The sequence below is a fragment of the Girardinichthys multiradiatus genome, chromosome 18, assembly GCF_021462225.1.
Source record: "Girardinichthys multiradiatus isolate DD_20200921_A chromosome 18, DD_fGirMul_XY1, whole genome shotgun sequence".
Taxonomy (NCBI): Eukaryota; Metazoa; Chordata; class Actinopteri; order Cyprinodontiformes; family Goodeidae; genus Girardinichthys; species Girardinichthys multiradiatus.
The window spans coordinates 29,633,951-29,647,944 of record NC_061810.1 but is presented as its reverse complement, the minus strand read 5'-3'; the positions used below and the strand labels follow the sequence as shown (position 1 = coordinate 29,647,944).

Genomic DNA, 13,994 nt, shown 5'->3' with positions numbered 1-13,994 from the left:
TTTTGCTTTACTGGTGCTTTGAAACCTCACACTATTGATCTTTGTTGTCACAGACTCAACGTTACCGCAGTGGCTTGGTTAAATGCTGCCGCTAAAGGCTCTCTTTTTTGCCATGCGGCCGTTTTAGATCATTATATTTGTGCCTCACAGAAAGAAATATTAGATATTCTCCTCTTACATCAGTTACATCTGTTTCTCCCCTTGTAACCCTTCTAATCTCTTCTCTACATCTTCAGAACAAGTTCGGAACAGCTATTTTATTGGTTTGGACGGCTCGCTGCGGCTTGTTCTGGCCAATGGTATGGAGGTGTCCCTGTACACTGAGCCCCACCTGCTGGCCGGGACAGTCAACCCCACCGTCAGCAAGAGGAACATCACCCTAGCCATCGACAACGGCCTCAACCTGGTGGAGTGGAGACAGAGGAAGGAACAGGCTCGTGGCCAAGTCACTGTGTATGGACGCAGATTAAGGGTAAGAACACAGCTTTGCAAAAATTGACACATGACTAAACACTGAAAATTATTTGATAACCTCTATGTTTGCTTTTTTCTGTTTATAATGTTCAAAATAACTAATATAGCATTTCAACAACAAATAAGCCATCAAAATAATCAAATATCCTTTAATGCAGTGTTGCCTAAACTTTTTTAAACAAGTACCAGTTCAGGGAATACTTATGTTACCAAGTATCACCATCCTGACAGTTCTGAACTGTAGTACAACAGAACTTGCATGTTTTTCAGTCTGATTAATATTTTTCATAAATAAAAACAACAAACAGTTGATAAAAACATATATATATATATATATATGCATATATATGAAATTTGTTACAGTTACAATAATGTTGGGTATGATATCTTTCGTCTAATAAATTCAAAGAAATACAACTTCAGTCAGTTAGTGAGATAAATATTAAGTCAGTGGCAGTGTTTACACGCACAAAATTGTCGGATTAAAATGTATTCAGATTAAAAAACAAAAAATAATCGCACTATACCGTTTATATTGACATAAATAATCGGAATAAAATGACAGGTCGGACTAAAATGTGTCATGTAAACTTGACGATCTGAATATTCTGTTAGCATGTAGCCAGAGCGACTAGCCACTCCAGGCAGAAATACGCCACGTTGTCGCAGGGGCCACATGCGCACTCGGGTCTGTTTGCCTCATTCAGAATAACTTGATCCTGTCAAGCGTTTACATGCATGAAGATCGGATTGTCAATCGGCATAAATCCCCCCTCTCAATAGGATTACAATTTCATTCCGATCCTGCCGAATCCGAATCAGAATGTTGAGACTGACATGTTTACATGACACATTTTTACTGCGATTGGCCGTTTATTCCGATTACTTATGTCCATGTAAACGTAGCTAGTGTCAGATTAAAGACGAGTTTAAAAAGATGTTTCTTCTTTTTTAATATTATTACTATTTCTTTTATTATTTTTCCAGATCCACGCAGTGGTGGGATACTCAGGGAAAACAGAATAAATCCCCACACAATTTAATTCCAGCTTTAAGTAAACATGCTTATTGTACAAAATATTACCCCTTTCTGATGTTTTAAACTTTATCAAGCAACAGCTGGGCTTTTTGCTCATGGAGCAAACTTGCAGTGTGCTACTTTACAGACTTTAGCCTTCTCTAGGACACCAAGCTGAATTTCTTCCTTGTAAATAGCAGAAAGTTGTAGTAATGACTGGCAGTGTGCTGCAACAGGTAAGCAAGGGGCAGTAAAGCATTAAATCAACTCTGGTGACTCCAGAACTTCCTCTGGCATCTAAGTAAAATGACTTTATACCATAGGAATGGTATGATTGGTTTTGAAACCATAACTTTATGAAGCCTTTGAATTCCTTAATTTTGATAAACATTCTATTCCTAAGCAAAGGTTTTGCAAATCACAAACTGTCTTTAAAATGACTTAAGGCATGACTAGTCTATATATTTTATTTTTGCTGCATTGTAGGCATCCTACTCCGAAAAAAAGCATTGGTAACTGTGTTTTATGAAATGTCTGTTCAATTCAGTACATGTTCAATCTATCCAGAGTATTGAACTAGATTTTGAACTAGATTTATTGCGAATACCGCAAAGAAGCCTTCAGGTTCTGCACTGGCAGGAAGCTCTGAAACAAACACTAATTTTGTTGTCGTTAACAGCTAACAATTTGCCAGTGTCAGTATTCTCAAAGTGTTTATAATTTGTGCCTGTCTTAAATGGTAAATGGCCTGAATTTATATAGCATTTTTCTAGTCAAAGAAATCACTCACAGTGCGTTACACTAGAGCCACATTCACCCTTTCACACTCACAGACACATGGACATTTACACAGTGGTGGGTAGCGTGCTCAAAAATTGCACTCAATTAATAGTAGGACTACTTCGACATAATTTTACTCAAGTAAAAGTAAAATGTAGCCATCTAAGAAATTACCTAAGAGTAAATAAATTACGTGGTAAATAATCTACTCAGGTACTGAGTAACTGATCATAACGTCTGATTTCATATTTAAAAACGATGTCATCAGACAGACAAAAATATAAAGTTATGTCCAAATTCTGGTATTTTAAAGACTAAAATAATACAAATAAATCACAGAATTACAAAATAACAAATTCAGGCAGAACAAACACTTCCAAATTGTTTTTCCAACATAAAACTTATGAAACCAACACAAAGTAAATAATGTATGTATGTCAGTACAGGGTAAAGTACTTTCAGTGACAGTATAAACAGTTTCCTGTATATTTGCTCGACTTCCAAATGGCACTGCTAATTCACCAGACAGAAAATGACATTAGAACAATGAAGGTTGTGTACAAACAAGAAGTCTCTCTTTAACACAAGCTGTTGGTGTGTTTCTGTGCCTGGTTAAACAAACTTGTTCCTCATTGAGTGAAGTTATTTGTTGTGGGTGTAGTAGCAAGACGTTTTACTCATGTTAGAGTAGTGATATTTTGTAATAACAGTACTCAAGTAAAAGTGAAAAGTACAGTGCAGTAAAATTACTCCTAGAAGTAATTTGTTTTTTCAAAAGGTTACTTAAGTAAATGTAACTGGTTACTACTCACCTCTGCATTTATACACTAATACCCAGAATGGTATGCAAATTGGGATTACGTGCCTTGCCCAGGAACACAACATGTGTGTGGCAGAAAGAAGCTAGAATCGAACCTGCAACCTACTCTTCCATCTGAGCCTCAGTCACCTTTAATCTTGTATCTTAGCATCCACTCTTTCAATGAGTACCCAAATGCTAACACACATTGGTGGAGGTTTCTTCAGTGCTGATTTAGCTGAAGCCGTCAATACGACAGCGCAGCTCAAAACCCCTTTCCTTTCTTTCTTCAAAATAAAAAAGTAATAATAAAATTACTTTGATTTGTTTGGCTAAAAGTGTTAAATAAATGTATTGTTTTGTAATAAACCCACACACACTCACACAGGGAAATTATTTCTCTGCGTTACCACCTGTTCTAAGATGAAGGGCAGCTGAATCTCCATCTGTAAGGTGTGCTGTCTGCAGTGGAAAGTGAAGCAGGAAACCCAACTCCTAGAAGAACTGTATTGTACTGTGGTATGAAGTGGAAAAAAGTGCCATAAATGAGTATTCCTGAATTGTGCCCTGTGACATTTAAACCAGATAAGGACCATTTGAAGCTGCTGAACAAATCTGGCCACATAAAAATAAGCAGCTGCCAAAGTCCCCCTGTTGTTATTTACTCTCCAAAACCACTCCAGCAATCTCTAATATTAAAATTTCATCCATGAGCAACCAAAGACAGCAGCTCTTATCATGGCTGAGGGAGCAAACACAAAAGTTACCATGTGCTGCAGGCATGGAGACCTTGTAAATTTCATTCATTCATTTGTTCGTTCATTAATTTATAAGTGTTCCCCTTTAAGAAAAGTAAATAAATCCTTAGGCTAGTACCTTTACTTTTCTCCTTCTCCCTGTGTGCACACACTGTTTAGTATGAACTCCGTTCAGTTACGTATGTATTGATACAAATAAACACACAGCACAGTTTTTATCATCTTTATTTTTTTCTTATTCTGTATCAAGCATCAAAATAAGCCTGAAATAGTGTCTAAAACCTGGATGCTTCGTACATAAAATTCATAGCTATGACTTCCAAGTTTCCTCGATGCTGCCCTGCTTTTCCAAATACTGACCTTGATGTTAACAGACAAACAAACTTTCCTTACCATATGAAAGCGTATAACATTAGTTGTTTATTTGTAAAAATTTCATGCTGAGAAACATTAGAATTGACTCAATAATTGTTTCCCACTATCACATAAATACTGTACATTTTCTTAGTACATTTTTTAAAAATGTCCACATTAAATTCACATTTTTTAAGCAGTATTCCATGAAACAGTCATTTAGATTTTAAGCTAAAGCACAAAAACGGGTGAAATTTTGGGTGTCATAAACAAGGTTGAATGAACAACCTGTATAGTAGCTATTGTTGTACGGAAACACATTTTTACTACTGTTCGCTGTAAAGGTTGGCTACATAAAATCATGCTTGCGTATCAGGGGATTTATTAGTTTAACATTTGGACCTATGCATAGTCCAAAGACTGAGCTGTGTAGGTACAGTAAAAAAAGTAGTTTAAAACTGCCTCTGGTAGATTCTTGAAACAGTATTCACAGCCCTTTAACATTTCCACACTTTTTCCCATTGCTACCACAGTCTGCAATTCATTATATTGGGATTTTATTTGATAAATCAATGCAAAGTACTTCATGAAATGCATGAGGTAATATGTTGTTTTCACATGTTTTACAACTAACAATCTGAATGGTGTTATGTGCATTTTATGCAGCTTAATACTCTATAGAATAGGCTGCATAGTGGCACAGTTAGTAGCACTGTTGCCTTGCAGCAAGAAGGTCCTGGTTCGACTCCTGGCCGGGGGTCTTTCTGCATGGAGTTTGCATGTTCTCCCGTGCATGCGTGGGTTCTCACTGGGTACTCTGGCTTCCTCCCACAGTCCAAAGACATGCCTGTTAGGTTAATTGGTCTCTCTAAATCGCCCTTAGATGTGTGAATGAGTGTGTGCATGATTGCTTGTTTGTGGCCCTGCGATGGACTGGCGACCTGTCCAGGGTGTACCCCGCATCCCACCCATAGACTGCTGGAGATAGGCACCAGCTTCCCCGCGACCCACTATGGAAGAAGCAGTATAGAAAATGACTGACTTTATAGAACCACCATTCTCTGTAATTTCAGCTGCAGTGTGTTTGGGGTATGTGGTTAAAAGCTTTGCACATCTGAGGACTGAAATGCTTCAGATGCAAGCTCAGTCTGCTTGCATGGAGAGTCTGTGTAAAAATACATTTTCAGTTCTTCCTATCGATTCTCATTTGAATTTAGGTCTGGAGTTTGACTGGCCCATTCTGTCACATGAATGATCTTTGATCTAAAGCACTGTACGGCAGCTCAGACTGGGTCTTGAAGGTTTTTGTCCAGCTTTTGAACCTCCACCCCAATCTTCAGTTTTTAGATTTTCCTGTGTTTAGCTACATCATTCTTTTTTCATAAACTCTTACCAGTTTACCCATTCCTATTGAAAAAAACAGCATCATGCTACCACCATTGGGCAGTGTTTTGCATTTTGTTGTGTTTTGCAGGTAACTCAAAAAGTTTAATTTTGTTTTCATCCAAACAGCACTTGCTCCCACATGTTTGCTGTGTCTGCTAGATGGCTTGTGGCAAAGTGCAAACACAGCTTCTTCTTTTTTCCAGCAGTAGCTATCTTCTTGCCAGTTTACGGGATATTTTCCCACCTGAGCTATGGATCTCAGCAGCTTCTCTAGTTACCACTTGCCTCTTGACTGCTTTGTGTGTTAGTGCTGTCTTTTTGCAGTCTGTTTAGATGGATGGCTCTTTTTTGATATGATTATTTACAGAGCTCTGTGAGAAGTTTAAATGTAGGGTATTGTTTTATGACATCACCTTAATTTAAACTTCTTCACAATTTTATTTTGTGAAGAAGTTTTTTCACTACTGTTCTCTAACTCTTGACTGTATGTGATCTTAGCAGCAAACTGACATTAACGCTTTTTAGCCTTCCTCTGATGTTAAACAGATGCAGGGTAAGGAATCTGACTCATCTTTTCTCTGATTTGTAATTAACATATCTAAATTGAAATTCAGCTGAACAATCTGAGACTAAATTAGCATGTTCACAGGAAATCAACAAGTTTGTTTTTAGAATGAGACCATTGGTAAAGAATATTAATCCTCTGTATTTCTTGTTTGTCTTGCCAGTGTAGATCCAATAGCAACTTAGTTTAAGTGGTCTCCTCCATTCTTTGGGAGGCAACACAGCTTTTGGGGAGGTGCCATTTTGTCTGTCATTCGTTGTTCATTTATTGGCCCTGTCGTCCCTTTGGAAGTGAAAGCGTCTTATGTACGTTACTGACAACGGCCCCCAGGGGTGAAATGGGAAATGGGAGCCGGCCTAATGGCAAGAACAGAGGGGATGAACAAAGCTGGAATCATTGAGCGACCTTGAGTGACATGTCAAGTGATATTATGTGGGCGGCTGGGTGAGAGTATCACGGTGCACGGCTGGAGGGGCACAGGGTGGGGGCGTTGGAATACAAAACAGATATGCAGCTGTGTAGCTCTGACTTCACAGATATCTGTTGTGTGTTGTTCTGAGCAGAAGCGACAAGGGAAAGCAGGTCCTGCTGTCTGACTTCCAGTTTGTTCCTCTGACCATCTTTGTCACACTGTGGAACTGCACTCACTGTGTTTGCTGTGCTGCCTTTTGTATTTCTGAAGGCTAAATTGATTCCTGCTTTTCCTTTTCTGCAGTCTCACATCCTTCTTAGGCTCTCCATCCCCTCCTCCGCCTTCCTTTTTGATTTACATTCATGAGGCAAAGTGACCGTATCCCTCAATGATAACAAACCCTCCTCTTAGTTTGGGCAAGTTGTTAATTTACAATAAAAAGAGAACCTTTGGGGCTGCCACAACACCATTGCAGCACTCTTTATCCTCTTCATCACTGAATACAAAACAGAGACAAAGCTGAGACCTGTGTGGTAACAGCTTAGTATTATCATATAGTGCCTTATCATGTGGGACTTTCTGTTCAAAAGAGACACAAGTTAGAAAAGTGTGCTCTTTTACTGCAGTGAAAAACAACATAACTGTTGTTATTGAGGAAAACAGCCACGGGACTAAATAAATCACCAAAAATGATTAAAGGCAGATTTGTAAAATGACAAATTGAGACTTGACACAAAAATCTTTCCTATTGATTTGGAGATTAGATGTCCCTGTAATATGTTATTCACAGAACAGTTGTAAATCTACCATTGTGGGTGTAGTGAGCTGCAACTATCTCCTTTTTTTGTTTCCACACTCCTGTTTCCTTTGAGATATTCCCTTAAGAGGCGCCATACAGTTTGAAAATTATTCCCCATGAGTCGGTTTCTGCTCTCATGGGATCTTTGGATCACTGCTGTCAGATGCTTTTCGTTCCTTTCTCACCTCTACAAGATGAGTCTGTTGGAAATCAGCTCAAACGGCATGATAAACTTTCTCCTAACAGAAAGCAGAATTCTGTTGCCTTGAAAATAGTCTGAGCATTTAAGTGTCTCAGTAGATGTGGAACAGTCATTTTCTTTCCCATACAACAAACCCTAAGGCACATGGTAGATTGTCTTTGAAGATATATGTTTTTTTAACAAAAATGTACTGCGGTTTTGTTTGTGAATCTTCACCCATCGTAGACTATGGTCACAAATCTTTCTTTAAACCATCACTCAACCAAGGTGCTATATATATATATATATATATATATATATATACCCCAATAATGCCTGTTGATACATATTTAAAAGTGTCTTAAAATGGGATTACTTTTCGACATGTAACTTGCTTAAATTAAAAGTTAAATTTTAAAAATATATTTTAGTTAGATCATATTGCAATAACAGGTGGATCCATGTTTTGGCTTCTTACACATATTTACCAGAAGTGCCAATAAATGCAACCCTGGATAAGTCAGAAAGATAACAATTCCCATTGGTCTTTAAAAATTTAAAACAAAAAAATACCAACACAGACCCCTGTTCTTGCTTTTTGACTAAATGGCCCTCATTCTCCTCAGTCTTGGAGTTGAATTTCTTTGGCCTGCTCTAAGTGTCCATGGATTTCTGCTATTTTCGACTCTCTTGGTTTTACTTAAAGTAATCCTTTCAATTGGGTATCAGTGGCATTAATTGCCTGTGGTGTAATTATCCCTTCACAGAAGAGAGACCTAAGCACGCATTCTGTAAAGTGAGATTGAAAAAAGGGCTTCTTAGCAAGCCCCTGTTTGATCGGCTCAGTGGAAGGAATCAGGAAACTAGCCAGAAGCAGGCTTCTGAGCTGCTGACATTTCTAAGCCATACCAGGCATTTTTATTAAGCCAGAAAAAACCATGATGAATGGGTAGTATGGGAAAAATCATTTATTACGCATTAATGGCCAATTTTGCTTTAATCAGGTCTGACCGGTGATCGTCGGGTCAAATGCTGAAAAATTAAGATTTCTTTTCTGTTCCTTAAAGACATCAAAACTAAAACTTCTAACTTTTTAAGTCTTTGAATACATCAACAAACTGCATGTTCTTTGATGCACTTACATCCCTAAAGGGTAGGGACATAAGCTTTGATGTACAAACGGGGATCATCTTGTAATCCCTTCATTTTCTGTTGGATCCAATATGACAATCAAGAAACCTGTGGCACTTTTTTTTTGCATAAGTCTGTATTACATGTGTTTCTTCAATTGAAGGCAAGTAACAATATTTTTACACAATGTCTGAAATTGAGATTTTTTTTTTTTTTTTTTTTATGCACAAGAAAGAAGGCCAGCAACAGTCTGCAGAGAACACAATTAAAGGTTGCCTAATAGTGATGACATTTGAAACCCTGGGCTCAAGCATCAATGCATTACACAATGGTAACCCAAAACAAAGGTAGTTGACCAAAGCTATGATTTCGGTTCATAAAGTGAAGAATTATATAAGTCAGAAGAAATGTTGTCTGAGAGCAGTAGCTTACTTACCTAATAAACAAAACAACCAGTTTGGGTTTAGATTGGGTTCAGACCGAGGTACTTAACAGAGTTGCCAAGCTGTTACGCAAATGAAGATGCAAAGAAATCACTGCATAAAGGAAATGCAGTATATTTGGACTTTAAAATGCCTTTCGTACAATTAACAATCAAATGTTCTCCTTGACAAGCTACAAAACTTTCTTTTGTCAAATGATTCAATAAATTAGTTTTGATGTTTTTTCCAAACAAAAGAACAGTGTGTCATAGTAATTAACGGAACTATACCTGAATTTATTTTGGCCTGGTTCAGAAAGATGATTTTTACACAATTTATTATGAACTAAAAGATGTACTTTGATAATAACAATTGACTAATTGATGGAATTTGCGACAACACGGGACAACTGTTCACTGCCAATGGCACAACGAGGGGCGGAGCCTTTGCTAAGCAGCAGCTCCTCTAACGCATGCTTGACAGGGTATGTAAACAGAACAGCATGGCTGCCGAAGCACGAGGGAAGGTAGCGATTCCTCCATTGCCTAAAATACATAACCATTTTTATGTCAAAGAAAACGAAGTCCCTCGATGAAGCCTTGTTTCCTCCGGAGGACCGTGCTTGATGCTCGTGTTTAGTCTTGTGCATGTCGACTGGGAGGAGACCAGGAAGGAGAGAAGGAGGGTTTTTCATGGGGAAATATGGTTGGGGGAGGGGCTTACACCTCAAACTAAACTGTTCTTCTCACTAATGGTTCGAATTTGTGCAGGATTAAGGATAGTTCCTTTAATACTCAGTCATCCATTCTATCCTTAGATAGAAAACGTTTTAACCAATTTGAATAATAAACTCAATCCGACTGCACTGTTTGATAGTTAGGATTAAATGGAATGTATGTACCCAACTTGAAATCTGTAAGATTTGATTGCATTGACTTTGTAAAGCGCCTTGAGACGACATCGGTTGTGAATTGCCGCTATGTAAATAAAACTGAACTGAACTGCATTCAAAATCATATTAGGGGAATCTCACAAGGCTTTATTTTAGGAATGTTTTTTTGTAAACATCAGTGGATTACCTGGTAGCTGTAAAGAGTCAGCTGCCAGATGTATGTAAATGACACAGTTGTGTATGTATCTGCAAACACTCAGGCAGCCCCAGATACTTTCCAAAGAAATGTCGGTTGTGTTGCCATACCACGGCGCTCTCAATGTGTTCCTTAATAGAACAAAAGTAAATAAAAATGGAAAAGAAATACTGCTGAGGAAGAGACTAATAACATAAATTAATTTTCATGTTTAGGGGTTGTTTTAAATTTGCATCTTAAATTGGCCTGACCTAGTAGGATTATGCAGGACTGTAAAAGAGATCAAAATTGTTTTCACTAATTGCACATCATATCTTAAGGCACGACTGCAGGTAATGCATGGAATAACATTTTCTTATTTATACAGTGTAACTGAGGCCAAGCCAGTGAAACAAAAATAACATACTCAGGTCCATATAAAGAGGCACAAAAACACTGGATCAAAAGCGTACCAGATTGCATCAATGCCATACTATCAAAAAATATATTAACCTATTTGATCTAACTTGCTTTTTCCTGCAATAATCTGTCTGTTTGTTAACAGACTTTATATTGATCATAGAACGAGAGCTACATCAAGTGGAAACTGCAGGTTACTAAAGCACCAAACAACATGCGGTCAATCCTTATTCACAGTAAGAGCAGCAGAACAGTGTTATGTTTTACCACCAGACATGAAAAAAGTTTCTCATTTTAAAGCTTTTAAGACACTTAAAACGTTTGCTAAAACTTCATGATGCGTAAGAGCCTTAGCTTTGTTTTTGATTCAACAATCACTGTTATACCAAGATTATTTTAATTAGAAATTGTATATACTTTGTATTTTATCACAGTTTTATTTGCATGTTTTACTCCTTTAAAACCTAGCCAGGGAAAGGGATTGGAAATTAGCTTTAGCTAGACACATGTATTTCTAATATTTTCTTTGTATTATACAGGTCCTTCTCAAAAAATTAGCATATTGTGATAAAGTTCATTATTTTCCATAATGTCATGATGAAAATTTAACATTCATATATTTTAGATTCATTGCACACTAACTGAAATATTTCAGGTCTTTTATTGTCTTAATACGGATGATTTTGGCATACAGCTCATGAAAACCCAAAATTTCTATCTCACAAAATTAGCATATCATTAAAAGGGTCTCTAAACGAGCTATGAACCTAATCATCTGAATCAACAAGTTAACTCTAAACACCTGCAAAAGCTTCCTGAGGCCTTTAAAACTCCCAGCCTGGTTTATCACTCAAAACCCCAATCATGGGTAAGACTGCCGACCTGACTGCTGTCCAGAAGGCCACTATTGACACCCTCAAGCAAGAGGGTAAGACACAGAAAGAAATTTCTGAACGAATAGGCTGTTCCCAGAGTGCTGTATCAAGGCACCTCAGTGGGAAGTCTGTGGGAAGGAAAAAGTGTCTTTTGAACAAGAAACAGCGGCAGAAGCGTCTGACCTGGGCTACAGAGAAGCAGCACTGGACTGTTGCTCAGTGGTCTAAAGTACTTTTTTCGGATGAAAGCAAATTCTGCATGTCATTCGTAAATCAAGGTGCCAGAGTCTGGAGGAAGACTGGGGAGAAGGAAATGCCAAAATGCCAGAAGTCCAGTGACAAGTACCCACAGTCAGTGATGGTCTGGGGTGCCGTGTCAGCTGCTGGTGTTGGTCCACTGTGTTTTATCAAGGGCAGGGTCAATGCAGCTAGCTATCAGGAGATTTTGGAGCACTTCATGCTTCCATCTGCTGAAAAGCTTTATGGAGATGAAGATTTCATTTTTCAGCACGACCTGGCACCTGCTCACAGTGCCAAAACCACTGGTAAATGGTTTACTGACCATGGTATCACTGTGCTCAACTGGCCTGCCAACTCTCCTGACCTGAACCCCATAGAGAATCTGTGGGATATTGTGAAGAGAACGTTGAGAGACTCAAGACCCAACACTCCGGATGAGCTAAAGGCCGCTATCGAAGCATCCTGGGCCTCCATAAGACCTCAGCAGTGCCACAGGCTGATTGCCTCCATGCCACGCTGCATTGAAGCAGTCATTTCTGCAAAAGGATTCCCGACCAAGTATTGAGTGCATAACTGTACATGATTATTTGAAGGTTGACGTTTTTTGTATTAAAAACACTTTTCTTTTATTGGTCGGATGAAATATGCTAATTTTGTGAGACAGTAATTTTGGGTTTTCATGAGCTGTATGCCAAAATCATCCGTATTAAGACAATAAAGGACCTGAAATATTTCAGTTAATGTGCAATAAATCTAAAATATATGAATATTAAATTTTCATCATTACATTATAGAAAATAATGAACTTTATCACAATATGCTAATTTTTTGAGAAGGACCTGTATAGCACTGTTTACTGTGTATGTCCAAATTAGAAAAACAAAACAAAAGAAACCCTGTGGAGGTATTTCAGAAAGCTCTGCCACAAACACAGTCTGCCCGTAATTTGCCACAGTGATTGTGTCAGATTGGGATAAAAATTTAACTCAACGCATATTAAAATTGTGGCAACATTCAGATAAATGTAATTTCCCCTTCAGTCCTGACCAGCATTTTTACCCTGATGTACAGTCAGCTCTCTCATTTCTCCAAACAGCTATTACCAGGACACCCTTTATTAGTATTTATACTAAATATGAGTGACACATGTAGTGATTGGGCTGCACGGCGGATAAGTGAGTAGTGCTGTTGCCTTGCAACAAGAAGGTCCTGTGTTCGATCCCCAGCCAGGGGTCTTTCTGCATGGAGTTTGCATGTTCTCACCGTGCATGCATGAGTTCTCTCTGGGTACTCTAGCTTCCTCCCACAGTCCAAAGACATGCCTGTTAGGTTAATTGGTCACTCTAAATTGCCCTTAGGTGTGTGTGAACGAGTGTGTGCATGGTTGTTTGTGTGTTGCCCTGCGATGGATTGGCGACCTGTCCAGGGTGTACCCTGCCTCTCGCCCATAGACTGATGGAGATAGGCACCATCTGCCTGCGACCCACTATGGATGAAGCGGTATAGAAAATGACTGACTGACTGACATGTAGAGATGATGCAGGTCCCACTTCTCCACAGATGAGTGAGGGTTTAACTACACCATAGTGATGTAGCTGTAAAAATATAATTCCCAAGACATCATCTGTCATACCACTGAAACTGTAAGTCAAGCTGTAGTTAGTTTACTCACAAGGGTTTATTTTGGCTGTAAAATGGCACTTTAAGGTACATATGTGAGGGATGGAAGGGAGAGGAATTATTGGTCTGACACAAACTATAAACATCTCCAGATACTTTCTACTGACAGAAAACACACAAAAAGTTAACCCCCCAGAAAAGGTTTCTTCATACCTGATAAACATCATGCTCACAAATAACACCAGCAGTCGCCTTGATGGTCTGACTGTTGACTCCCTGCGAGAGCTGACCATCTTAGCTGTGGTATAAATTATGATGTGTCCTCTTCTCTCAGATTTGGACTTCAGGATTCCAATTATTTCATTTTCCTGGGGCAAAAAGTGTTTCTAACGCAGTAACTGCAATTGGTGGGTAATAAGAAACTGATCCACTTCACCTTTGTGCTTCCACGTAGCTCATCTATGTTCCTTGCATAACTGATCTTTTTCGCAAAAGCATGCACTCCATTCTTTTTTGTGTCTCCACTTAGTTGCCACCACTCCTTCCTAAACATTCCAGTTAGACAGATTTTTTTTTATCAAGAAAACAATGTTTTCTGTCTACAGCCACAGACAGTGTTAAGATTTGAGACAAAGCAATTACATAAACTACATAATTATACATACATAAAGGTGTTTGACTGAAAAGGCTTTT

General features: G+C 38.4%; 1 protein-coding gene across 1 annotated transcript in view; it reads left to right on the top strand.

Moving 5' to 3' along the window:
- The window catches only part of tenm4 (teneurin transmembrane protein 4), a 288,429-nt gene that overhangs the window by 258,198 nt on the left and 16,237 nt on the right, over window positions 1–13,994 (top strand). The window contains exon 29 of the mRNA XM_047391839.1: window positions 237–472. Coding sequence (XP_047247795.1) covers window positions 237–472 — 236 coding nt within the window. The remainder of the gene's footprint in view (window positions 1–236; window positions 473–13,994) is intronic.